Below are 26776 nucleotides of genomic sequence, written 5' to 3'. Positions count from 1 at the left end.
CTTCATGAAATCAGAAGTGTTGGTCAGCCAGGCCCTGCGCCATTGATCTAAACAGTTGATAGTCAGAGGGAGCAATGTCTGGAGAATATAGCGGGTGGGGCAGGACTTCAAATTTTAATGTTTCCAAGTACGTTTTCACCTCTTTTGCAGCGTGGGGTTGAGCCTCGTCGTGCTTCAAAATCACTTTATCGTGCCTCTCGCTGTATTGCGGCCGTTTGTCTTTTAATGCTCTGCTCAAACGCATTAATTGCGTTCGATAACGAGCACCTGTGATTGTTTCACTCGGTTTTAACACCTCATAGTACACGACGGGGAGCTGGTCCAGCCAATGCAGAGCATGGTGTTGGAGCCGTGAATATTCGGTATGGGTGTCGACGTGGAAGCATGGTCCGGATATCCCCATGATTTTTTGCGTTTAGGGTTATGCTAATGAACTCATTTTTCGTCGCCGGTCACAATGCGATGCAAAAATCCCTTCCGTTTCTGTCTCTGAAGCAACTGTTCACAAACACACAAAAGCCGTTCAACGTCTCTTGGTTTCAGATCACACGGGACCCAAGTTCCTTCTTTCTGAATCATGCCCATAGCCTTGAGGCGTTTTGAAATGGCTTACTGTGTCACTACCGCTAATCGTGCCAATTCTTCTTGAATTTGACTCGAGTCTTCACCCAGCGATGCATCTTCGCAAACATTCTCTCTTCCACCACTATGCCGGTCTACGACGTTAAAATCACCGTTCTTGAATCGTTGAAACCACTCACGACACGTTCTCTCACTAATAGGGTCGTTACCATACGTACTTGAGAGCATTCGATGATACTCGGCAGCTGTTTACTTCATATTGAAACAAAATAGTAACACCTCCCGCAAATGACGAGAATTAGGCTTGTAAAATGACATTTTCAATCAAGAACAACTTTATGATGTAGACACAAATCGACTAATGTTTAAATGAGGTTATGGTGACCGAGGTCCAAGCTAACTGTCTGACGTCTGCGACCTGTTTCTGTCGACCGCTACTTACCGTTGTCACCACCTATCGGCAAACGGCGGAAGCAAAGTTATACACCTTGTAATTTTGCAGGAAAATATTTAATTGCTTGAAAGTTATCAGGGTAATTAAGGAAAACTCAGTTACTAAGTTGAGGAATAATTTAAATATTTCACGAAAAGCTGCTGCAAAGCCATCTATCACAAAGCGAAAAAAGTGGTCCAACTAAAACATTCGTATTTCTTTACGTACTACACGAATATGTAATAAGAAATTGGGGTTCCTATTTTAATAAACGCTGTTGATATCCGTTTGACCTATGGCAGCGCCATCTAGCGGGCCGACCATAGCGCCGTCTGGTTTCCCCCTTCAAGCTAGACAATCTTTGTGGTTTTTTCGTTTGACACTTATTTCGTGAGATATTTGGCCTGATCACGATCAATGGACCACACTGTGCATACGCCCCACTACATTGCGCAGCACTTTTGGTTGGCATCAGGACCTTTATGATACTGCTACAATTCTATCAGATTCTTCACGATGTCCCCTTGTCCCAACTGGAAAATCTGAGTCAGCACCACACAACAGTTAATGAGATGTTGACTTCATGGAAATGGAAAGAGGTTAGAATTTTCGTCACAGATCCTGGGCATAGGATTTTACAGTAAGAGTCATTTAGGTATGATGGTTTACAGTGGAATGGCAGCTGTTTACCATTTTCTACTCAGTATTGCCTAAATAATCATTCACTTGTAGTACTAGAATGAGTTATTTAAGAGGTATGCTTCAAATGATATTTAAATATTTGGATTTTTGTTGTCTCTTTCATGTCCTTAGGAAGTCACTGTACAATTTTATTCCCTTGCAGAAAATGCTGTTGTTTACTTGTTTACTTGGTTTACTTTACTTGGTAAAAGTACGTTTAGTCTGGATCTTCTGTGATGATCATTAATATTGTGGTTTCTGATGTAACTACTGATTTTTTCCTTGATGTGCCTAACAGATTAATATATGCACTCACGTAGTGTAGTTAGGATACCCAACTGTCTAAACATATCCTTATCGGGAGCTCAGGTAATGTTTTGGTTAATATTCTGATGATCCTATTCTGTAGTTTCACGACTGCGTCCCCCCCCCCCCCCCCCACCCTGAGAAATCATTCCACAATTAAAAATTGAGTACATGAAGGATGTAACTAGGAGGACTAGGAGGCATTATCTGCTACACACTGATGACAAGACTCTAGGGTATAGCATGCTGATGACATTTTCTTTGCTAGTGAATTTGTGGTTCATTCCTCTTAGGTGACAGTTAATATTAATTCTTGAAATTTTTGTGTTGCTATACAATCTACAACATTTTCTTACAAATTTAATTTTACAGAATTATTTTCCTCCTTGAAGCAGAAATTCAAGCTATTTGTTTTCTTTAGGTTGGTGTAAGTTTATTGTGTGAGGACTACAAACATTCTTCAGAGTTTTTTGCTTCTTCTTCTAGGAATTCTCACGTTTTATTTGTAAATACAGTGTTGCTGTCATATGCAAGTAGAATTTTTCCCATGACTAACAATGTCTAGAAGTTCATTAATGTACATCCTAAACAATGTAGATCCTAAGATGCTGCCCTGAGGGACTCGTATGTAAGTGTAGTTGTGAACTGACCAGTGTCCCAAAAAAGTTGGCTTTATTTTAAGCCTTTGTTACCTTCACACTTTGTACATTGTTTTCCTGATATAATCAGAACCAGCCATTTACAATTCCTCTTATTCCTAATGATTCTAGCCTTTAAGTAGAGTTTTATGGTCAACAGTGTATATGTTTGACACATTCATTCTTGTCTCGTGCTCCTAATAATACTTCTGTAAACTCTACTATGTCTGATTTTGTACTTATTCCATTCTCAAAACCAAAATTTGCTTCATGGAGGAAGATACATTTATCCAGTTAACTCATTAGTTTGTCGTTCAAAAAAGATGCTATTAATTTTTTTAGAGTGATGACAGCAGACAAATAGGCTTGTAGTTTATGAATCTCGTGAATCACCATTTTTTCTTTAGCAGAGGCACATATATTGCCTGTTTCAGATACTCTGGGGCCTTTTAGTGCCTATGCATTCTTTAAATTCGCAGGTTGGCTCTTCATCTATGCCTGCTCACTTATTATTCTTTAATTTTTGTACTCGTTTGCTGACTTTGTTCTCTATGGCGGGTAGAAACATCGTTGTACTCGCTGCATAAGTTTGACTGGAACTAAATTTTAATTTTTGCAGTTTTTGTTGTATTTTCTCTGCTATACATAAAATATTTCTTCTCAAAATTTGCTAGTTTCAGTGGATCAATAATCGACCTACCCCTGTCTTTTATCTATAATTTATTGTCAGTCTGTTTCTGTTTTCCTGCTTTTTCCTATACAACCCTCCAGGCTGCTTTCCTTTCACTTTCTGCTTTAAGAATTGTTTAGCCATTTGCTGACATTTTTATGGCAAGCAACATCTTCCTGCAAATCTTCTGTAAATAGTTTTTGAACTCTGGTGCACAATGGGTTTTTCTTATGGAACTCTGATATTTCTATGTATGGGAGGTTTTTCTTATACCTGCTGTTATCTACCTGTCTTTATTGGGCTTTGCTATAGATGTGGATACTTTTTGAAAATGTCTGTTCAAAGTTTAGCTTAAATATTGTATGGAACATAGAGAATTTTGTATCTATATTGTTTTCTGTGTACACTTCACACCAGATTTGGTTTAACAGTCTCTTTGAAAACTTTTGAGTTTAGTATTTTGAAAGAGACCTTTAGATCTGGAGTCTGATGGGCTTATACAACACAGTTTTTACTTTTGTTATTTGCTAGAAATGACTGGAGAGTCCGAGAATTTCTACATGTAGAAGGCAATGCTTTGTGACTGTATTTTCAAAAAAAAAAAACGTGATTGATTACTGAAGATAAAGATTTTGTTATCCTTGTTGTCTGTTGACCAACTGTTACATGTCAAAACTGTGAAGAATGTTTATGACACTGCTACTGGTTTCATCTATGGTATCTGTGTTTTTAGTTATGTCTGCTTATAAGATTATACTACACTTGCACACTGAAACTTTGTTCAGAACCTTAATTAATGTATTAAAAAATGATATCTCTGTTTCCATCAGTGATCACTACACACAAAGAATAGTTACTCTTTCTTTTATATAAATTTGATAACCTGTTAGTTCAACACTGATATTTCAAAATGTTGACTGTGATAAGGTCATGTCTCAGTTTAAATTTTATTCTCTTTTTGATATGTATACATTATCTTATCCCCTTTAAAGAAGTCCTACGACAATAGCTTTCTCTCTCATGTGGGGATAATGTTTGTGAGTTGGAATTCTGTATCTATACACAAGTGTAGAGCCACATTGGTGTACAGTTTAATACTAAACTTATACAATGCTTTTCATTAATCCCATAATCAAGCAAAATCTCCAGGGATTTGTAATGGATCACAGCATTGCCAAAACACCTATGGAAAATTACTTCAAAAAATAATATCAACAATTACTCATCAGTAATATAAATTTTCTTGTCTCTAATTGGGCATACGGTTAGTTACAAAGTGGCATACACAATCAGCAGCAGAGCTACTATTTTTTAAAAAAAATACAGTTATTGTTTTTTCAGCCACATTCCTCTCTGGTATCCTTACTATTATATAGTCATTATGTGTAACATTGCCATGATTACTGTAAGTTGATAAAAGTTATGTGAGTATATAGGCAAGCATATTTATTTACAAATAGCCTTTGTAGTTGTTGTATTAACAGTAGTAATCATCCAGGAGATTTTAATCATCTGACATTCAATTGGGACAGTTACAGTTTTGTTAGTGCTAAGTATGAAAAGACACCTTGTGAAAACTTACTGAGTGCCTTGTCTAAAATCTACCTAGAACATGTAGCTCAGAACCCTACTTGTGATGGAACTATATCATATCTAACGGTAATGAAGGAACTTTATATTTTAAGGATGTCTACACTGAAATCGGTTTCAGTGACCATAAAGCAATGGCAGCACAAATGATTAACAAAGCAGAAAGAGCAACTAAAAGAGGCAGAAATATTTATATTTTCATTAACCTAGACAAAGAAGCAGTATTACCCCATTTTTCAGTGTGTTATTTGAAACATTTAGCTCAGGGCAGGAGCATGTAGAGGAATGATGGTTCAAGTTTAATGGAATAGTTGACCATCCAGTGGATTGATATGTAACCAGTAGAGCACCCTGCTGTGATGGGAGATATCCCCCAAGGTATAAGGTCACCATAAATAAACTTCTAAAGAAACAGAGAATACTGCTTGACAGATGTAAAACAAAGCATAAGAATATAGACAGAAAGTTGCTGAATGAGATGCATTTGCTTGTCAAGAAGACAATTCGTAAAATCTTCAACAAGTTCCATAGCAGAAAATTTTTGAAAGTTCTCTCACAAAATGTGAAGAAATTCTGGTGATATGTGAAGGCTTTCAGCGGCATCAGTGTTAGGGTCCAGACTTTCATGGACAGGAACAGGAACTGACATTGATCATGACAGAGAATAAGCAGAAATGCTAAACTCTATTTTCAAAACTTTCTTTACACAGGAAAATCCAGGAGTATTATCTCCACCTAATGTTCATACTGCTGTAGAGATGAGTAAAAAGGATGTCAGCATTAGTGGGATTGAGAAACAGCTAAAATTGTTAAAAATGAAGAAAGATCGAGAATCAATGCAATCTCTATCAGATTCTATACTGAATTTGTGGCTCAGTTTGCCCCTCTTTAACCATAATATACCACGGACATCAATCAAAAAACTATGGCTAGGCATTGGAAGAAAACACAGGTTACATCCATCTACAAGAAGGGCACCAGGAGTGATCCACAAAACAAAATTGCTGTGTTCTTGACGTCATGTCCTTGCCTTCCTATCTAAAGCAGTGACATTCATCGTAAAATCATCAAACATTTTCTGAGCTAAAACGTAATGAGGTATCTCAAGTGTACTGACCAATTCCATACCACCCAGGTTGGGTTCCAAAAGCACTGATCATGTATAACTCAACTCGTATTGTCCTCACATGACATGGTGAAAGCTGTGGTTCAAGGCAGTCAGGCAGCTGCAGTGTTTCTTGACTTCCAATATGAATTTTACTTGGTGTCACATATACACTTATTATTGAAAGTACACTCATATCAGTTACATAGCGAGATTTGTGAAAGGATTGAAATTTTCTTGGTGAGGAGAACAAAGTGTGTTGCAACCTCTGGTATTCATGTTGTATATTAATGACCTTGCAGACAATATCAATAGTAATCTCATATTTCTTGCATACGATGCCGTTATCTATAATGCTGCACTTTCTGAAAAACGCTGCACAGTCAGATCTTGAAAGATTTAAAAATGGTGTAAAGACTAGCGACGTGCTTTAAATATTCCAAAGTGTAAAATTTTCCACTTTGAAAAGCAAAAAATATACCCTATGACTACAATGTCAGTGAGCCACAGTTGTAAGTCAAAATGGTTCAAATGGCTCTGAGCACTACGGGACTTAACAGCTATGGTCATCAGTCCGCTAGAACTTAGAACTACTTAAACCTAACTAACCTAAGGACAGCACACAACACCCAGCCATCACGAGGCAGAGAAAATCCCTGACCCCGCCGGGAATCGAACCCGGGAACCCGGGCGTGGGAAACGAGAATGCTACCGCACGACCACGAGATGCGGGCAGTTGTAAGACAACTCAACCAAATACTTGGATGTAACCATTTGTATGGTTATCCAATGGAACAGTCTCATAGACTCAGCCAGAGGCAAAGAAAGTGGAAAACTGCATTTCATTGCTAGAATACTAGCAAAATGCAACCAGTCTACAAAAGAGACTGCATACAAAACACTCATGCAATCCATATTAGAATATTGCTCAAGTGTTTATTTACTTTTTATGTATTTATTTGTCTATATAAATCTTTTTTCCAGTACAGATATCTTACACAGGATATTGGACAGAAAACCTTTTTATCTATTGGTTTTTCAAACATCAAACATATAGTATTTAAATTTTTGTAACAAATTTGATCTATGCAGTTAATAATTACAATTTTTAATACTGCGTATTTTTAAGTTATTTCTAAAATTACAGATACAAATTAAATTTTTTCTTGCATGAGATACTGTGAGGTCGAATAGTAGCAGTTTTTCAGAAGGAACGCTGTCACAGACTTTTTAAAGCTCTTTAGTTGGTAACCTGCTGTGTAGTTTTTTTCCTGCATGATATACACCTTTCTGTCATAGTGTGGTGTTACAATGATTAACATGTATGTCACTGTGTGATGTGTGTTACACTCATTCAAGTAGTATAACAGGGTATATTGAATATCTATGGTGAAGGGTAATGTAAATGATCACAGATTTGTGTGACCCATGAGAGAGAATTATCAGTGAAGGGTAACTTAATGATAACAGATGTTTGTGACCCATGAGAGAGTATTATGGAGATGCTGAACAAAATGAACTGGTAGACACTTGAAGACAGACACAAACTATACAGTGAAAGACAACTTCGAAACTTTCCAAAACTAACTTGGATGGTGACTCTAGTGTGATTGCAATATCAACCGAAAAAACAGAATTCAACTAAATGCAGTATATACAGAGGAATTCCAGCAATTGTCCTTCTTGAATACTACATAAGAATGGAATGAGAAAAAACCCCTAATAACTAATACACTGGGATTTACCCTCTCCATGCTCTTCACAGTGGGTCACAGAGTGTAGCTTTAAAGGTAAATTTGCATCCTCTGAATACATAATAATTCTGCCAATAATTTTCTTCTGAAATAGTAGTATGACCATTTTGTTGCTATGTGTGTACATTTTATAGATGCTTATTTAAAAAAATTTTTGTTTGTTAGTCATTAATTGACATAATAATTAGCATATTCTTTCTTCTGAGTTGTGTTTGTTGCTGTATACTACATTTATGGTACCTTACTATTGTCAGAGCTTGCTGCATTTCAACAATGTTAAATTTCTACCAACTTTCTGGTATGTCCCACATACCTGAATCAAATTATTTTGAAATGTATGTTCCAAGAATAATAGCTCACAATTTACAAGCATCCACAATTTCACTGTTGGTGGTAAATAATGAGTTTTGTTTTCATGAGTCTGTATTTTCATTTTGAAATGGTTAGTAAAAGAAAATTATTTTTCTAATCTTGATGCAGAGTTATCTGAGTTTTACTGGGAACCTGATGAAGCTGTAAAGCAGAGGAAAAAAACAACTGCCTTAAATGAAACACTTCCCTTCTTTCTTGGAAGGCTTGATGCATTGGTGAAGGAAAATGGAGGTTACCTTGCAGCGGGAAAGGTATGTAACAGCGTGTGCCCTACAGAGTGTAGAATAATTCTATCCTGATTACAACTTCATGTTGTGGTAAACCTAAACTCTGGGAAGAATGTCTCTTCTTAAAAATCCTAGCCCTCCATTACCATGGACGAGCGTCTACAAGATTTAGAATGTACTGAAGAAGCCTGTAACTAGTTACCTGTTTAATCAGTTCTTGGCGTTGCTTGAGTAGTGCAGTTTTGTATATACACTCACAAAAAAGGCAGAAACTTGGATCTATATTCCAGTATGATATACAGTTCTAGCTTGTCAGATATAATCAATACAGGGTATATTAGCCAAAATATAGAGGAATTCCATCTCAAATATGATATCACACAACAGTCATCTGCAAATATTGCTGCACACATATTTTGATGAACCCAAAAAACGAAAATTGACTATTTTAAACTGGTTGTGGTTTGTTGGCATACGTGAGAGATTTCAGATTCTCCAAAGAAAGAAGACACACTGAAAACACTTGTAAGCTTAAAAGAATAATTGACCATGCACTGAATAGATATGTACTCAGTAGAACAGGTCATAATGGGAGGGAACCTCCATAGTACATAGTCACATTAAACAAACTTGTAGAGAAACAGAGAGTACTGCATAATAGGTGTAAAGTAAAGCATAGGGCTCTAGATAGAGAGATGCTGAATGAAATGCAATTTGCTGTCAAGAGAGTAATGCTCATTGCCTTGAGTACTGCTGTATCAGAATATCGTCAAATGATATTTCACAAAGCCAAAAGAAATTCTGGCCAAATATAAAGGCTGTTAGTGATATCATAGTTAATGTCCAATCCCACCAAATGACACAGAAACTGAAGTTGAGGGTGGCAAAGCAAAAGCTGAAATGCTTAACTCTGTTCTCAAATGTTCCTTTACAAAGGAACACCCAGGAGAACAGCCCCAATTTAATCCTTATACAATTGAAAAGATGAATAAAATAAGTATTAATGTCAGTGAGAAACAGCTGAAACTGTTAAAATTGGACAAAGCTCCAGGCCCTGAAGGAGTCCCTGTCAGATTCAAGTCTGAATCTGTGGTGGAGTTTGCCCATCTACAATCTGTCATACACTACTGGCCATTAAAATTGCTACACCAAGAAGAAATGAAGATTATAAACGGGTATTCATTGGGCAAATATATTATACTAGAACTGACATGTGATTGCATTTTCACGCAATTAGGGTGCATAGATCCCGAGAAATCAGTACCCATAACAACCACCTCTGGCCGTAATAACGGCCTTGATGCGTCTGGACATTGAGTCAAACAGAGCTTGGATGGCGTGTACTGGTACAGCTTCTCATGCAGCTTCAACACGATACCACAGTTCATCAAGAGTAATGATTGGCGTATTGTGAAGAGCCAGTTGTTCGGCCACCATTGACCAGACGTTTTCAGTTGGTGAGAGATCGGAGAATGTGCTGGCCAGGGTAGCAGTCGAACATTTTCTGTATCCAGAAAGCCCCGTACAGGGCCTGCAACATGCAGTCATGCATTATCATGATGAAATGTAGACTTTTGCAGGGATCGAATGAAGGGTAGAGGATGAAAATGAAATCACATGTCACTTCCAGTATAATATATTTGTTCAATGAATACCCGTTTATCATCTGCATTTCTTCTTGGTGTAGCAATTTTAGTGGCCAATAGTGTAACATAGATCTTGGAAAAAGGCACAAGTCACGCCGATCTACAAGAAAGGTAGTAAAAGTGATCCACAGAACAATTGTCCAGTATCCTTGAAATAGATTTGTTCTAGAATCTTAGAACATATTCTGAGCTCAAACATAATGAGCTATCTTGAACAGGACGACGTCCTAAGTGCCAACCAGCATGGATATCCAAAACATCAATAATGTGAAATCGAACTTGCACGTTTCTGACATGGAATACTGAAAGCTTCGCATCAAAGAAACCACGTAGATGCAGTATTTCTTGATTTCCGAAAGGCATTTGACTCACCAACACTTATTGTCAAAAGTACTATCATATCGGGTATCAGGTGAAATTTGTGACTGGTCTGAAGACTTTTTGGTAGGGAGGACACATCATGTCATCTTGGACCCAGAGTCATAGTCAGATGTAGAAGTAACTTCAGGTATGCCGCAGGGAAGTGTGTTGGGACCCTTATTGTTCAAGTTGTATATTAATGACCTTGCAGACAATATTAATAGTAAAATATCTGATAGGATAGTTGTCCTATCTGAAAAAAGCTACATAAATATTCAGTCAGACCTTGATAAAATTTCAACGTGGTACAAAGTTGGGCAACTTGCTCTAAATGTTCAGAAATGTAAAAGTTAGCACTTCACGAAACAAAAACCGTGTTATGCTATGACAATAAATCTGTGTCGTCTGAACAAGACACAGCCAGGGAAAAAGTATTACAGGCGCAAAGATATGAGCTGGTGCCAGTTACATAGATACTCGCCACTTGCGCAAGTTCCGACAGCGCCACGGGTGGTGTTGAGGAAGGAGATATTGACTTCGCCTCGGCCAGTTGCCGGCCGAGTATAATCCACCAATGACGGGAGGACAAAGGACAGAAGCCTACTCAAAAGATAGAAGAGCAGCTCTTGTTCATTTTCTTGTAAATCATCGTTCAAGGCTGACTTAGACAGGGAACGTCGTTAGTGAAGTCTTAGAAGTGAACAGACACTTGTTGTAAATTGCATTTGCTATGTGCTGTGAAGTTTACCTATGTTTGCACCTAGCCACTGAACGCTTTTTTGTGTTATTTATATGCAGCGTTGAAGATTTCATTATTCAACTAGTCACAAAAATAATTAAATCTTTTAACACATTTTTGTGACTTTGTTACTGATTTGTTGGTATGTTGTAGAGTCTTCGTTCTCCTATCCTGTTACTTGACCCTAGAGCATAGCTGTGTAATAGTCACAGGGAGAAATTGTCTTAGCGGTGTTCTGCACCAGAAGCCGTTTCACAAACTCACAAACACAGCCTACAGTTACAACAGTGGCAACTCGGCCTTCACAGCAGTAACGACGAGTATGTTACAAAACTGATGACGAGGGTTTACAAAAAATAATATCTATGAATCTCTTTTGGGATCAGCCAACTCACACAAATACCTGGATGTAACACTTTGTAGGGATATGAAAATGGAATGATAGCTTTTGTTCGGTTGTGAGTAAAGCTGTTGATAGACTTCAGTTTATTGGTAGAATACTGGGGAAGTGCAATCAGTCTACAAAAGAGGCTGCTTAAAAATCACTCTTGCGTCCCATCTTAGAATATTGCCCAAGTGTGTGGGACCGGTACCAGACGGGACTAACAGGGGATATTGAAAATGTACAGAGAAGACCAACACGAATGGTCACAGGCTTGTTTGATGCGTGGGAGAGTGTCACAGAGATACTGAAGGAACTGAACTGGCAGACCCTTGAAGACAGACACAAACTGTCCCGAGAAAGGCTGTTAGCAAAGTTTGAAGATCTGGTTTTAAATGATTATTCTAGGGATATATTATAACTCCCTATGTATCACTCACATTGGAATTGTGAGGATAAGATTAGGATAATTAGTGTACACTCGGCGGCATTCGAACTGTCATTCTTTCTGTGCTCCATACGTGGAAGGAAAGGGAAGAAACCCTACTAACTGGTACAATGGAATGTACCCTCTGCCATACACTTCACAGTGGTCTGCAGAGTATAGATGTAGATGTGCCAACGCCTCCCCCCTGCCTTCCAAGAAAAAGAGACAAATTCATAACTGATGAGGCATTTTAAGATATTCAAACTACAGCTCTCTCTATGCCTTTCCGCTCGTTTTTGGTAAGCTAGTTATGTTTGCTTACGTGCAGATTTAAGATGAAATTGCAGATGCTAATGTTTTTATGTCTCAACTTATAAGTGGCAGCCTGTGATCTTCGTAGTAATTAAATGGTACTGATACTGAAACTCATTCATTCTTTTGTTGGATACGTCATTTTTGCTTCAGTAATGACTCAGAAGCTTTAGTAATTAAAAATCTAATATAATTTTAAATATAAAAGACTAAGGTATTTTAACATGTGTAAGTATCCAATCGCTTTAACAGAAAGTAGTATAATCTTGTTTAATGTTAATTATAGTACCAGTTATCAGGTGATATAGTTGGCACATCAACCAATAATATTACCATATGCTACTGGTTAATCACATATTGTTAGATAAGAATGTGTGTGTGTGATTTGAATGGAGTGTTTAGGAGTTTCCCTACCAACTATGGTGGTTACGTGCCAGAGAAGCTGAATATTGGGCAGTAGATTTGTGTACTAATGGAAAAACAATTTTCATATAAAAAAAGAGTTTTGTTGGTTGAGTTCTTTTTTGCGATTTAAGTACTAAAGTTTATAACAAGGAAATTAAAAAATAGTTCTTCATGAAAATTGAAACAATTTCTCCTATAAATTTTGCTTGCTCACCCGCGATCAACTGAACGAACGCCTAGTCTATGACATTTACAATGAGCTTTCCTGAGCGTCGTTTTGCCTGCGACAATGTAGCAGAATGTAATTGTGTTTATTTTCGTTCTGCGATGAGGCTTCACACTATAACGACAGTTAGAAGTAGCAAACTGATGCAAGGAGAAATTTTAAACATGACAAAAAGAGTAAAAGCTGACAAAGAAAGGAAGAAACCTAGAAGTAGCAACGTTAGTTGAAATCAAGAAAGTAAATAAAATAATAACTACCTCGGCAGTTAAACCTTTAAATCTGTACATAAGTTAGCCGGCCGTGTGCGGCCGAGCGGTTCTAGGCGCTTTAGTCTGGAACTGCGCGACAGCTACGGTCGCAGGTTCGAATCCTGCCTCTGGTATGGATGTGTGTGATGTCCTTAGGTTAGTTAGGTTTAAGTAGTTCTAAGTTCTAGGGGACTGATGACCTCAGAAGTTAAGTCCCATAGTGCACAGAGCCATTTCAACCATTTGTTCATAAGTTAATTTTTGGAACAGTTCAAGATGACAGAAGAAATATGAAATGCTTGAGAGAATTTTCTGGTTTTAATTTTCAATTTGTTTTTTTTGTTATCAGTCTTCTGACTGGTTTGATACGCCCCCCCATGACTTTCTCTCCTGTGCCAACCTCCTCATCTCACAAGTAGCACTTGCAACCTACGTCCTCAATTGTCTGGTGGTTGTGTTCTAGTCTCTGTCTTCCTCTACTGTTTTTACCCTCCACAACTCCCTCTAGTAACATGTAAGTCAGCCCCTGATGTCTTAACAGATGTCCTATCATCCTCTCCTTGTCAGTGTTTTCCGTATATTCTCAAAAAATGGTTCAAATGGCTCTGAGCACTATGGGACTCAACTGCTGAGGTCATGAGTCCCCTAGAACTTAGAACTAGTTAAACCTAACTAACCTAAGGACATCACACACATCCATGCCCGAGGCAGGATTCGAACCTGCGACCGTAGCGGTCTCGCGGTTCCAGACGGCAGCGCCAGAACCGCGCGGCCACTTCGGCCGGCCGTATATTCTCTCCCTCTCTCATTCTGCGCAGAACGTCCTCACGCCTTACCTTATCAGTCCACCTAATTTTCAACATTCTTCTGTAGCACCACATCTCAAATGCTTCGGTTCTCTTCTGTTACGGGTTTCCCATAGTCCATGTTTCACTACCATACAATGCTGTGCTCCAAAGGTATGTTCTAGAAATCCCATCCTCAAATTAAGGCCTATGTTTTATGGTAGTAGACTTCTCTCGGCCAGGAATGCCTTTTTTTCCAGTTCCATCAATCCTGATGTTTAGTTTCCCGCTGTTATCATTTCTGCTACTTCTCATTACTTTCCTCTTTCTTAGATTTACTCTCAATCCATATTCTGTACTCATTAGACTGTCCATTCCATTCAGCAGATCATGTAATTCTTCTTCACTTTCTCGCAGGATAGAAATTTCATCAGCGAATCGTATCATTGATACCCTTTCACATTGAATTTCAATTCCACTCCTGAACCATCCTTTTATTTCCATCATTGGTTCTTCGATGTACAGGTTGAACAGTAAGGGCGAAAGATTACATCCCTGCTTAATCCGAGCATTTCGTTCTTAGTCGTCCACTCAAATTATTCCCTCTTGGGTCTTGTACATATTGTATATTACCGTCTCTCGCTAAACTTACCCCTATTTTTTCAGATTTTCGAGCATCTTGCTCCATTTTAAACTGTCGGATGCTCTTTCTAGATCGACAAATCCTATGACTGTGTCTTGATTTTTCTTTAGTCTTGCTTCCATTATCTACTGCAACGTCAGAAATGCCTCTCTGGTGCCTTTAGCTTTCTTAAAGCCAAACTGATCGTCATCTAACACGTCTTCAGTTTTCTCTTCCATTCTTCTGTATATTATTCTTTTCAGCAACTTGGATGCATGAGCTGTTAAGCTGACTGTGCGATAATTCTCGCACTTGTCAGCTCTTGCAGTTTTCGGAAATGTGTGGATGATATTTTTTCCGAAATTCAGACGGTATGTTGCCAGACTCATGCATTCTACTCACCATCGTAAATAGTAGTTTTGTTGCCAGTCTCTCTAATGATTTTAGAAATTCTTATGGAATGTTACCGATCCTTTCAGCCTTATTTGATCTTGAGTAATCCAAAGCTCTCTTAAATTCTGATTCTAACACTGGATCCACTACATCTTATAAAGCGATTTCTGTTTCTTTTGTCTATCATATCAGACAAATCTTCCCCCTGATAGAGACCTTCAATGTACTGTTTTCACCTATCCGCTCTCTCTTCTGCATTTAACAAAGGAATTCCGCTTGCACTCCTACGACCCTTCTTTTTAATTTCACCGAAGGTTGTTTGGACTTTCCTATTGCTGAGTCAGTCCTTCTGACTATCATTTCTGTTTCGATTTCTTCACATTTTTCATGCAGCCATTTCATCATAGCTTCCCTGCACCTGTTGTTTATTTCATTCCTCAGCGACTTGTATTTCTGTATTCCTAAATTTCCCTGAACATTTTTGTACTTACTTCCTTTATCGATCAGCTGAAGTTTTTCTTCTGTTACCCATGGTTTATTTGTCTTTACCTTCTTTGTACCTTTTTTTCCTTTCCAGCTTCTGTGATTGCCCATTTTAGAGATGTTCATTCCTCTTCACCTGCACTGCCTTCTGGAATAGTCTTTATTGCTGTATCTACTGCCTTAGAAAACTTCAAGCGAATCTCGTCATTCCTTAGTACCTCCATATCCCACTTCTTTGCGTACTGATTCTTCCTAACTAATCTCTTAAATTTCAGCCTACTCTTCATAACTACTACATTGTGATCTGAATCTATATCTGTTACTGGATACACCTTAGAATGCAGAATGTGATTTCGGAATCTCTGTCTGACCATGATGTAATCTAACTGAAATCTTCCCGTATCACCCACCCTTTCCCAAGTGTACCTCCTCCTCTTGTGATTCTTGAACAGAGTATTTTCTATTACTAGCTGAAATTTATTACACAACTCAGTTAGTCTTTCTCCTCTCTCATTCCTTGTCCCAGGCCCATATTCTCCTGTAACCTTTCCTTCTCCTCCTTCCCCTACAACTGCACTCCAGTCCCCCATGACTATTAGATTTTCATCTCTCTTTGCGTATTGTATTACCCTTTCAATAGCCTCATATACTTTCTCTATCTCTTCATCTTCAGCTTGCGACGTCGACATGTATACCGGAAATATCGTTGTCGGTGTTGGTCTGCTGTAGATTCTGATAAGAATAATCCTATCACTGAACTGTTCACAGTAACACACTCTCTTCCCTACCTTCCTATTGATAATGAATCCTACTACCGTTATATCATTTTCTGCAGCTGTTGATATTACCCTATACTCTTCTCACCAGAAACCCTTGTCTTCTTTCCTCGTTACTTCACGGACCACTACCATATCTAGACTGAGCCTTTGCATTTTCCTTTTCAGATTTTCTAGCTTCCCTGCCACATGTAAGGTTATGACATTCCACGCCCCGACTCGTAGAACGTTATCCTTTCGTTGATTATTCAATCTTTTTCTCATGGCCACCTCTCCCTTGGCGTTCCTCTCCCAGAGATCCGAATGTGGAACTATTCTGGAATCTTTTGCCAATGGAGAGAGATCACCAAGCCACTTTTTCAATTACAGGTCCCATGTCCTGCGGATGCACGGTATGTGTCTTTAATCCAGTGGTTTCTGTTGCCTTCTGCATCATGAAGCTAAGGGCAAGAGAGTGCCCTGTACTACTGTCCACTCCTCCGTCCTCTTTGACAAGGCCGTTGGCGGAATGGGGGGGACGTGTTATGCCAGAAGTCTTTGGACGCCAACGCTGATTATTAATCAAAATTTAGCCGGTAGCGAGTTTCGAACCTGGACCGACGACATTTTGACTAGATGTTACCCCCTTTTCTCTCTTTTTGTTGATCTCCTTTTGATCGTTATTTTTCATTGCATTTATTCGAGGCGGACGTCCCATGACACCTGTTCAAGTTTGTCAATGACCCATTCACTCAGTTTTTTTATAACAGAGGGCAGCTAACCGAGCACGCTGAGCTACTGTGCTGGCGACATCTAGACCATGGATTTTTTGAATTAGTAGCTGGTGTACCTGAAGCTAAGAAGTCATTCATTGATGTATCATTTTCAGAAGCATAATTAGGGACAATCTGCAATACAAAACTGTTAAGGCTTTCATGGCCACTTGTTGACAAACTGCCTATTGGCTTCTGTCTCGGGTTCTTCGGCCGACGTTCATCTAATGATTTTTCTAGTGGGACGAAACCTGAAAACACTACCAAGATTTATTATTATTTACCGAACATTTACAAACTTGCAGTGGAAATTAATGACAACAAAGAACATGAAAAAGAGGGTGGTGATGCCAGTGATGATCAAGAGAATGCAATCCAAATGGTAAATGAGAAATGACTGAGTTTACTCGAAAAGGAGACAGGCGATGAAAGCAAAATAAGATTCTCACCACATTCACAAAATCAGTGTAAATTTTCTGTCATTTCATGATATTGATGGTGCTCTTAAGCCATTTATTGGCAGTGACAGATATCCAGTTAAAAAGTGGTCCATGAATTTCGAGGAAATGGAGTTTTTAATGAGTTGGAGACAGCTGCAAACCCTTGTTTATTCAAATAAACACTTGAGGATTTGGCTAAGCATTACATCGTTTGCAGGAAGAGTTCAATTTGAAAACAAGTGCTGTGGAGATCGACCAAACTGCTGTCTCAATAAAATAAGAAATGGGAAGATTCTCTTCGAGAGAGGAAACTGACACCTCTGTTGGTATTGATAATGTCTTGTTATGTCAGCATGTGATTGGTGGGACAGAAGAGAACTCTGGCGCAAAACTTCTACTTTATGCCTCTGCAAGTGTGGAAGAATTTAAGGAAAAAACGAAGTATTATGAGAGATTTGTGAAGTCATTGCCAAAAAGACATATGTTAGCAAAAGTCACAGCAATGAAAATTTAAACTCTTGTGAGAAAGTTGCTAAAGACTCAAGTAACAGAAATACTGAAAGTGCAGCTTTAGATAAAAACAAAAATTGTTTCAATTGCAGTGCGAGTGACCACAGGTCAAATGATTGCAACCAGAAGAGTAATGGAAAGAGACGATTCAATTACAAAGAGTGTGCCCATATCTTATTTGAATGTACATACAAGAAGAATGCTCAGAAAGCGACAATGAATGCCAACACACTTAAGATGAAAATCAACAACTGCAAATTTAAAAAGTATAATAAGTAACCGAGAGGTGAAGGAACTAACTGATTGTGGCAGTCAACTCAAATTATTATGACAGGATATTTCTGAGATTATACATGCTCCAAGTTTGACACTTGCAGACAAGACTGGTGACATGCTGGTGAGAAACTGAATGTTGGACAGTAGCTTTGTATGTCCATGGAGAAACAATTTTCATGGAAAAAACTCAAGTTTGTAGGTCAAGTTATTTTATTTATTTGTTAGTTCAGTATTAAGGATTTTAACAGTAAGATTAATAAATAGTTCTTCATGGAAGTTAAAACTGGTAGCCTGTATGTAATCCTTCCTGATTAGTAATTAGTAACATTGTTCTACATACTAAATATTTCCATTAAATCTCTCAACACTTCTCCTCTGCTATAGTGATGACTATTACAGACTAATTCCTTTTTTTCTTATTACTGTAAAAATAAAATAAATAAAATTTATTTCATCATCAATTTAATTTCATAATTCTAAGTGTAATCCAGATAATTAGGAACCACTTCTATTAAAAAGATAATAGTTAAGAAAACAAATATGTGTGATTAACTTCACAAACTATGGCTTGGTTTTCATTGTTTAAGCATAATGTTTGCAAATCCTTACCGTAATGTCATCATATTATGTTAACATGCTCAAATATTCCTACAGCTTAATTTCCCTAACAATAGCCTTCTAGTTAAGCATTATATGTTTGAGTCCTTTAATAACTGTGAAGGTTGTTTGACCTGTGGCAAGGTGTCAAAAAGATGTGGAAAGAACTGAAATAGCAGAAACTTGAAGAGATATGAAAACTATCCTGAGTAAGCTTACTCTCATAGTTTCAAGAACTGGCATTAAATTTTGACTTTAGGAACCTAATAAAACCCCTGTGTTCCACTTCTGTATGAATTGTGAGGACGAGATAAGACTGATTATAGTATACACAGAGGCATATAAAGACTCATTATTCCCATGCTCCATGTGTGGATGGAACAGGAAAAACGCCTTAGTAAGTACTACGTGACATACCCACTGTTGTGAATTTCACAATGGTTTGCAGAGTAATTTTTATGGACAGTAGTTATGGCTCAGATAATTGTTGTATTACGTTTTCTTGTCGGATTCAACTTTCATGCTGATATTATGTAGTAGGGTACTCGTTTATAAAAACCTTGTAGCTGCTTCAGTGTTGCATCACTCAAGAGTCTTATAAACGCCTATTTAATCAAACTAGTTTTTTTGGGGTTATTGTAAAGATTTTTCAGAATATCTTTACGTTTCTTGAAGTACTGTAACAAGTTGCTATTACACATTTCAGTATTTTGCACCGTTGTTATTAATAAAACTGAGTCTGTTAGCGGAGTGAAAGAACACCCATTCTGCTGCTGTATGTTTGATGTTTTGGATGCACGAATTTAAGTGGAATCCAGTATTATTTTATTGAATGTTTACATATTTTCTGCGCTAGTAATTATTAATGAATCATACAATATGCTGTTGCTAGCTAAACACCAGTAGCATAGCAAGGTGGGGGAGGGGGGTGGGAGATGTCTATCATGTCCCAGGCACCACTTACAGAGTGGCAACAAATAATCTCCACAAAAAACAACATTTTATGGAACATATATTATTACTGGATTCTATATGTTACATCCTATATGTGTTTCTGGAGGGAGTGGGACACCAGTGAAGGGTAGTGTCATACCCTGGGTGCTGAGATTTTTGCTAACGATTATTTTTTTATTTTTCTCTAAGAAAAGTATTGTGCCCCCAGGTACCAATGTGAGAAAAGTGGTGGGGAGGGGGGGGAGGAAGGTACCAATAAAGTGTCATACCTTGGGCACTGGCTGCATTTGCTATGCCACTGCTAACTGCTAAACAAATACAATGGAGAGTGAATGTTCTCAAATGTTCAGGGACGTCAGCAAATGTCAAATTTTGTAAAAATATATCTGTTGTGGTTTCATGTCACCAGACTCCTTCTTATACAAACTTTTCATTGATCACAAAACATAACTCATTTCTATCTAAGTGGCAGCAAAGATTCATGTATATCTTCTAACTACATATATCACACTCTAGCAGTGAAATAATGAAAGATACATTTAAATATTTTTGATGTTGATAGCTCTATATGAGTAAAATTCAAGGGATAAAGCTGTGAATTATTTAAGAGTTTGGTGGAATATTTGGATGCGGATATTATTACAAAGAGTAGAAACTATACTATCATAACATATTAATCTGATTTGTTTCTAGATCTGTGGTGCTTGCCATGCTGTACTGCAGTCCTGTTGAGATTAATATGAAATCTGAAATACCACTTAATACATATTTTTTTTCTTTTGTTACAGTTGTCTTGGGGAGACTTCTTCTTTGCTGGAATCTCTGAATATATGAACTGTGTAGCTCAGTTTGATATTACAAAAGATTATCCAAATCTAGCTGCTCTTAAGAAGAAGATATGTGAAATTCCAGCCATAAAAGACTGGATCAGCAGGAGACCAGCATCTGACCTTTGAGGTCATGCTTGTTTCTTGAAGCTGAAGGAAAAAGAGAACAAACTATATTTTTTAATAAATAGATTTATTTTAATTCAAATTTATCATTTCATCTTTTCATTCTGTAGCAAAAAAATAAACTCCTGCAGCAAATTTACGTGTTTATATGAATACTGGATCTTTGAAATATGTGCTAAAGGCTATTTTACTTCTTTTCTCCAAAAATTTCGGTTATATAATTCTGAAACTGGGTTCACTTTCCAAGTTTTTACTCTTATTATAAAATCTCATTGTCAACTGGTATGTTCACATACAAGACTGTGAAATATAAACCTCTCTTGTATTGTGTGTAGTTATACATTGGTACTACACAATGGTTAAGTTGTAAGACCACATCAAAGGAAAGTAAGATACAGGATGATACATGAAACACTAGTTAATTTATCACATACTTTCTGCTTGTACTACTACAAAGCAAACTTTTGTAACTCGTAAATAATATGTGGAAAGTCCTTTAATTCAGTATGTAAAGAAGGCTGGCAAAGGATGACACTGACTGAACTGTGATTCTGTGATTGAAATTAGTGCTGTTTTTTAAAGAAAATAAGAATATAATTGTTTTACAGTGACTGTTTACTGTGAAATAATACAATATGAGCTTGTGAGCTCCCCATAAAAGCATAACCCAGAAATTGTTTCTAACATTTGAAAAATGTTAGTCATAGAGCAAACACAGTTCTTAAGTCTGCTCATGCTGCATTATAAATGTGCTGAGTCATACAATTTAATATAAGAAAGTAGAGAATTAGTGATCTCAAACTCTGTTTTCACAGTCTCTGAAAATTATTTATCTCAATCTTCACTCATTTTAATATGTAATAACAATACTACAGTTTTCATTGGTTGGTAAGGGATATGAGATTGTGAAATTTTACAGATTGGGAACAGAATCGGGTGTGTGTATCATAATGACAAAATGAGGAAAGTAGAACTCTTTGTGTATTTCTTGTAAGCTTCTAAAATAAGTTCGATCAAGCAATATACAACAGGAAATGACAAGCTGGGCAATCCATCATGCAGACTTCATGTGAAAATTAACTAAAGAACACATGAATTTTCGTCCAATAACTAAAATTATTTTGCCTGATGTAGCAATTCATGATTATAAAAGGTACCTCATTTGAGTAATCAAATTTCAGAACTTTTGGCTCTAGGAAAACCTCAGATGATATATGTACATCAATTGCATGCATCAAACTCAATACACACACTACACACATCACTTCAGCTGACATTAGGACCATGATGATGTCTCTGTCTCTCCATTATATCCTTTTTGTGCTACCATTTGTCTGTTTGAAACACAGTCAACAACCACCATAATGAAAGAAATTGTGATCTCAGGAGGATGAAAGAAGTTTAGAAAACATACATTGTCCCAGTAACATGTAATTTACGTTAAAAGCAACTCTGTGGAATGACAGTTAAGAAGACTCACTAGAAGCATTAGGATATAATAAACAAATGAACACATGACACACACACACACACACACACACACACACACACACACATACACATACACATACACATACACACACACTAGCCTTAATCAGATTCATCTCCCATCACTTCTCCCACTCATAATACCGCAATCAGAAATCATACCATTGCAGAAAGATGGAACCTCCATTACTTAAAGAGAGTACATTCAAAACTTAATGGTATGCTGTGAATGCTACACCCACTGTTCCTGTCACAGTGTTTATTTTATAAAAAACTATAGTGATTTCCTACCTTTGTTTTGGACGTGGTTGGGTCTGATTGTGCCAGTGCCATTTTGACTATATGCTACACACTCTTACTGTTCACTACACTGCATCACATCAGTCTAGGATTCATTGAATAGTATTTAGAGATTAGAATATTCAACTTAGTTTCATTTTGTAGTTCATGTTAGTCATGTTAGTAACTGCATATGTTCAATAAATTGTTGTTTGTCCAATGATAAACAAGTACTGCTCATAAATTCATTTTCACATTTCATCTCTACGAAGGTGACACCCATCAAGTGCAAAGCTTTCACATAACTAATTTTTCATGCGTTATATGAAATCTTCTATACTCTGGTGTCAGTTATTCCTTGCACCTTTAAATGCTCATCATCCAATACTATATAACACACTTTCTCAATCCTTTTCCCATACTTATGATTACTGTTTCACGCATAAATCATCTACAAGAGAAGTACAGCCACATTTAAGTTCACACTAATTAAATGGAAACTGCACAAGCAGTCTTCCTGTAAACTACCACCACCACTATCCACAACAGAGAGTTTCAGGATACAATGGTATTCCAGGCAACCTATCTGATTGGAGAGCTCACAAAATAACTACTTAAAAATTCCATATAAACAAATTTCCAAGAGCGTGGTGGTGCCGTTGTTAGCACATTGGACTCGCATTTGGGAGGACATCAGTTCAAACCTGCATCTCGTCATCCTGATTTAGGTTTTCCATTATTTCCCTAAATTACTTCAGGCAAGGAGGTTCCTTTGAAAGGACACAGACACTTCCCTCCCCATCCTTCCCTAATCCAATGGAACCAATGACCTCACTGTTTGGTCCCTGCCCCCAACCAGTCGACCAATCAACCAACACAAACAAATTTATTCCTCAGGTTAAACTGACATCTCTCTAGCTAGTACTGAACTATATAGTGATACAGCAAAGTCATTGATAAAATGATGAAAAGAGAAAACACCCAGATAACGATTCCACACCAACACCAGCTGATAAAGAGAACCAACAAGCACTGTGTTGAATCACTACTGCACGGTTCTTTGGAACTGATATCTGACACAAAGATAATTGTGAAAGGAAGAGCTTTGGGGGAATATGTTAGTGTATAAGGTTTCCAGTGGCATGAGACTGGGCTGTTTTGGACATATTTCAAAGGCACTACAGGGACCATACGTGAGCTACATATATCATCTGTGGGGAAAGTCATTCATGAGGAAACTTCAGAAAATTACAGCAATATTGTTGATGTCGTTATTATCAAATTGGTCATAACATTTTTAAAGTTGAAAAACAGTAATACTTTTTTGATAGCAGATATTCTGGAAAGAATATGTTACACCTGTTGTGTACATTGCATTAATACAAAAAGAAATCCTACACAAAATTATCTGTGGTGCAAAAGTACTAGATGCTATGTGATTATCCAAAAGAGTCATTAATAATAAAGTTACCAACATTATTAATCCTCATACTGGCCTTTAGAGCTTTGACACCCGAAATTATTACATGTAATGTGGAAGCCAAGGGATCCACTGAGTTTACCATCCTCTTGAATGGACAGATCCCCTCAACAGTGTTGCATGTTCCAAAGAGGTTTGGAATTTGATGCAGGACAATGCTGCCAGTATAAGGTGATTATGAACTTTATGCCATGACCTCTCCACCCCTTGTCAGCCAAATATTGTCAGTGGAAATTTTTTCCACCGCTAGAATTCAAAGCAGCTATCTCAGAGTTGAGCACCACTGCACAAAAGCCCATTAGCAACCTCAGCTACAAAGGCAGTTTCCTAAGGGAAACATACATAATTGCAACAGTATACTCCTGATCCTGCAACCAAGCCAAAGTGTGTAATACTCATGAACTCATTAATCATGAGGTACAATTTGTACAGAATTCAGTTGTACTTTAAATTCACTCAGAAATTTTGAGCATATTCCAGTATATGTAAAATTAGTCAAGAGCAGAAAACCAAACATTAATTGTACTTACATTTATGATTCAATGGTCTTGATAGATGTTGATCATAATCATTCCATTAATTGCAGAAAATGCTGAATTTTTCATTTTTTGCACACTTTATTAGGAACTACTGATTTTTAATTGAAGCTCCCATTAAATCATATTTTCTTCATTGTGTAACATTTGAAATGCATTTAGGTAGTGTTACTCTTATAGGATAGGGGAACAGAACAGTAATACACCAGACACAATATAAGGATGTAAAGCTTTTATTCACACATGATAACACAATAAAATGCATACACTTTTTAACATGTTTTTAACATGTTTTAGAATGAACTGCCATTCCCAGTCACAGATATTCCATTCCTCCACATGAGAATGCTGGTCAGTGATACTATTTATGATGATGTCCCACAGGAGCCCATCCCCCCCCTCCCCCTCCTGCTTCCTCTGGAGTGCAAACATTGGAGGGTGTGCTATGAGATCAACACCAGCGAGCATCAAGCACTACCAATACTTGTTGATGGCTCTCACCTGAATATTGAGTACAGTTGGTAGACCATGAACTGCGGGGGCAGACTTTTGGGAGGGTCATAGCATGAGATACTGGGAGCAATCTGCATCTGCCATCGATGTTGATGGACAGGTTGTCAGTGGTGGCAATAGCAGCGGTGTAGCTGTGGATGGCGAGAGGTGCAGAAAGTTAGCTGGCAGGGTGATAGTGAGCTTACCTGCTGGAGAATGCTGGGAGTATACAGCAGCAAAATCCACATCTGGTGACAAGTGGAAGGTGTGGATCAGTCAGATAGTGATTAGCATGGATGGGGAGTCTGTACCCTCATGACTAACTTAAAACAAAAGTTCTTTGTTGGCCACTTTGACCTTGACTTTCTCCAGTCAAAAGCCGTGGACATTGATTGTATTAGTCACTGGCTCTGTGAGTCATGAGCCCAGTGTGGGTGAGTTGTAAGTAGGCTGTTTAGGTTTCTATGTTGGTAACGCCACGTAGCGCTGTGTATGAAAATCACTGACTGTGCTGTGTGCAGTCTGTGGCTGATTTGCATTGTTGGAACATTGTTATTGTAGTGTTGGGCAGTTAGATGTGAACAGCGCGTAGCGTTGCACAGTTTGAGGTGAGCCGCCAGCAGTGGTGGATGTGGGGAGTGAGATGGTAGAGTTTTGAGAGTGGATGATCTGCATGTGTGTCCATCAGAGAGAGTAAATTTGTAAGACTGGATCTCATGAACTTAAATATGTATATACGATGACCTTTGAATATTAGTAAGGTCAGTACATTGTTTGTTCTCTATCAAAATCATTCACTTGCTAACTATGCCTATCAGTAGTTAGTGCCTTCAGTAGTTAGAATCTTTTATTTAGCTGGCAGTATTGGCGCTCGCTGTATTGCAGTACTTAGAGTAACGAAGATTTTTGTGAGGTAGGTGATTCATGAAAGGTATAGGTTATTGTTAGTCAGGACCATCCTTTTGTAGGGATTTTTGAAAGTCAGATTGTGTTTCGCTAAAAATATTGTGTGTCAGTTTAGTGATGATAAGAATAAGTAAAGAGAGAAATGTCTGAGTACGTTCAGTTCTGCTCAGCTGTTTGAAAACTAAATGATGTAGGATGATTATCAGCACAGTAATTCATTAATGTTTCTAAGGGGACGTTTCATTGTCACATCTTATTATCCTGAAAATCAGTTGGGTCGTCTAAGGTGCAGAAGATACACGCAGGTTTCAGTCTGTAGATGGAGACAATCGCAGAAATAATCTGTACGTCACAACCCCACTTCAACATCCGGAACAGTCCAGTACAGGGAGGTTGTAAGACTACCTATATAGTGGCATCATAGAGCATGACATATACAAAATTACTCAGTCTGTGAACTTCCTGTGGATGAATGCCGATGGGGCAAAGTGAACAGCTGGGAGAGGCACTAGCGAATTATGGATGTGATTTTTGACACGCTACACCAAAGACAAGAGTTGTGTCGAGATAGTCATAGGAGTGGGTAGCGCCAGGGTTCTGCCACACAATATTTCTTCGAGTATGGCATGTAAGTCATCTTTGAACGCTGCACAGACGCTCAGGAGTACACACAGAAGGGCTCCAGTCCATGCACTCCTGTGGCACATGAGTGATAGATGCCTTTCCTCACAGCCAACACAGATCTGTAATAACACAAATTGGCTGCACTGTTCCTGTCATACGATCAGCTCCGCATGCTCGATGGAATTTCCAGAAAGCTGACTGGATGAAGTTTTCAACGGAACTGGATAAGACCATTCGATGGATACCTCCATCACGTAATAACTATCAACGCTTCATTGTTGCAGTAACAGCAACAGCTAAAAAGTGTATGCCAAGAGGATACCGAAA

The 26776-nt window shown here is 37.9% G+C and overlaps 1 protein-coding gene across 1 annotated transcript in view; it reads left to right on the top strand.

The window, feature by feature from the left end:
- The window catches only part of LOC124595772 (glutathione S-transferase-like), a 62160-nt gene extending 41381 nt beyond the window's left edge, over positions 1 to 20779 (top strand). The window contains exons 4-5 of the mRNA XM_047134658.1: positions 8240 to 8382; positions 20480 to 20779. Coding sequence (XP_046990614.1) covers positions 8240 to 8382; positions 20480 to 20647 — 311 coding nt within the window. The 3' untranslated portion in view covers positions 20648 to 20779. The remainder of the gene's footprint in view (positions 1 to 8239; positions 8383 to 20479) is intronic.
- The last annotated feature ends 5997 nt before the right edge of the window (positions 20780 to 26776 follow it).

The sequence above is a fragment of the Schistocerca americana genome, chromosome 2 (genome assembly GCF_021461395.2).
Source record: "Schistocerca americana isolate TAMUIC-IGC-003095 chromosome 2, iqSchAmer2.1, whole genome shotgun sequence".
NCBI lineage: Eukaryota > Metazoa > Arthropoda > Insecta > Orthoptera > Acrididae > Schistocerca > Schistocerca americana.
This window is presented reverse-complemented; position numbering and strand designations above follow the sequence as displayed.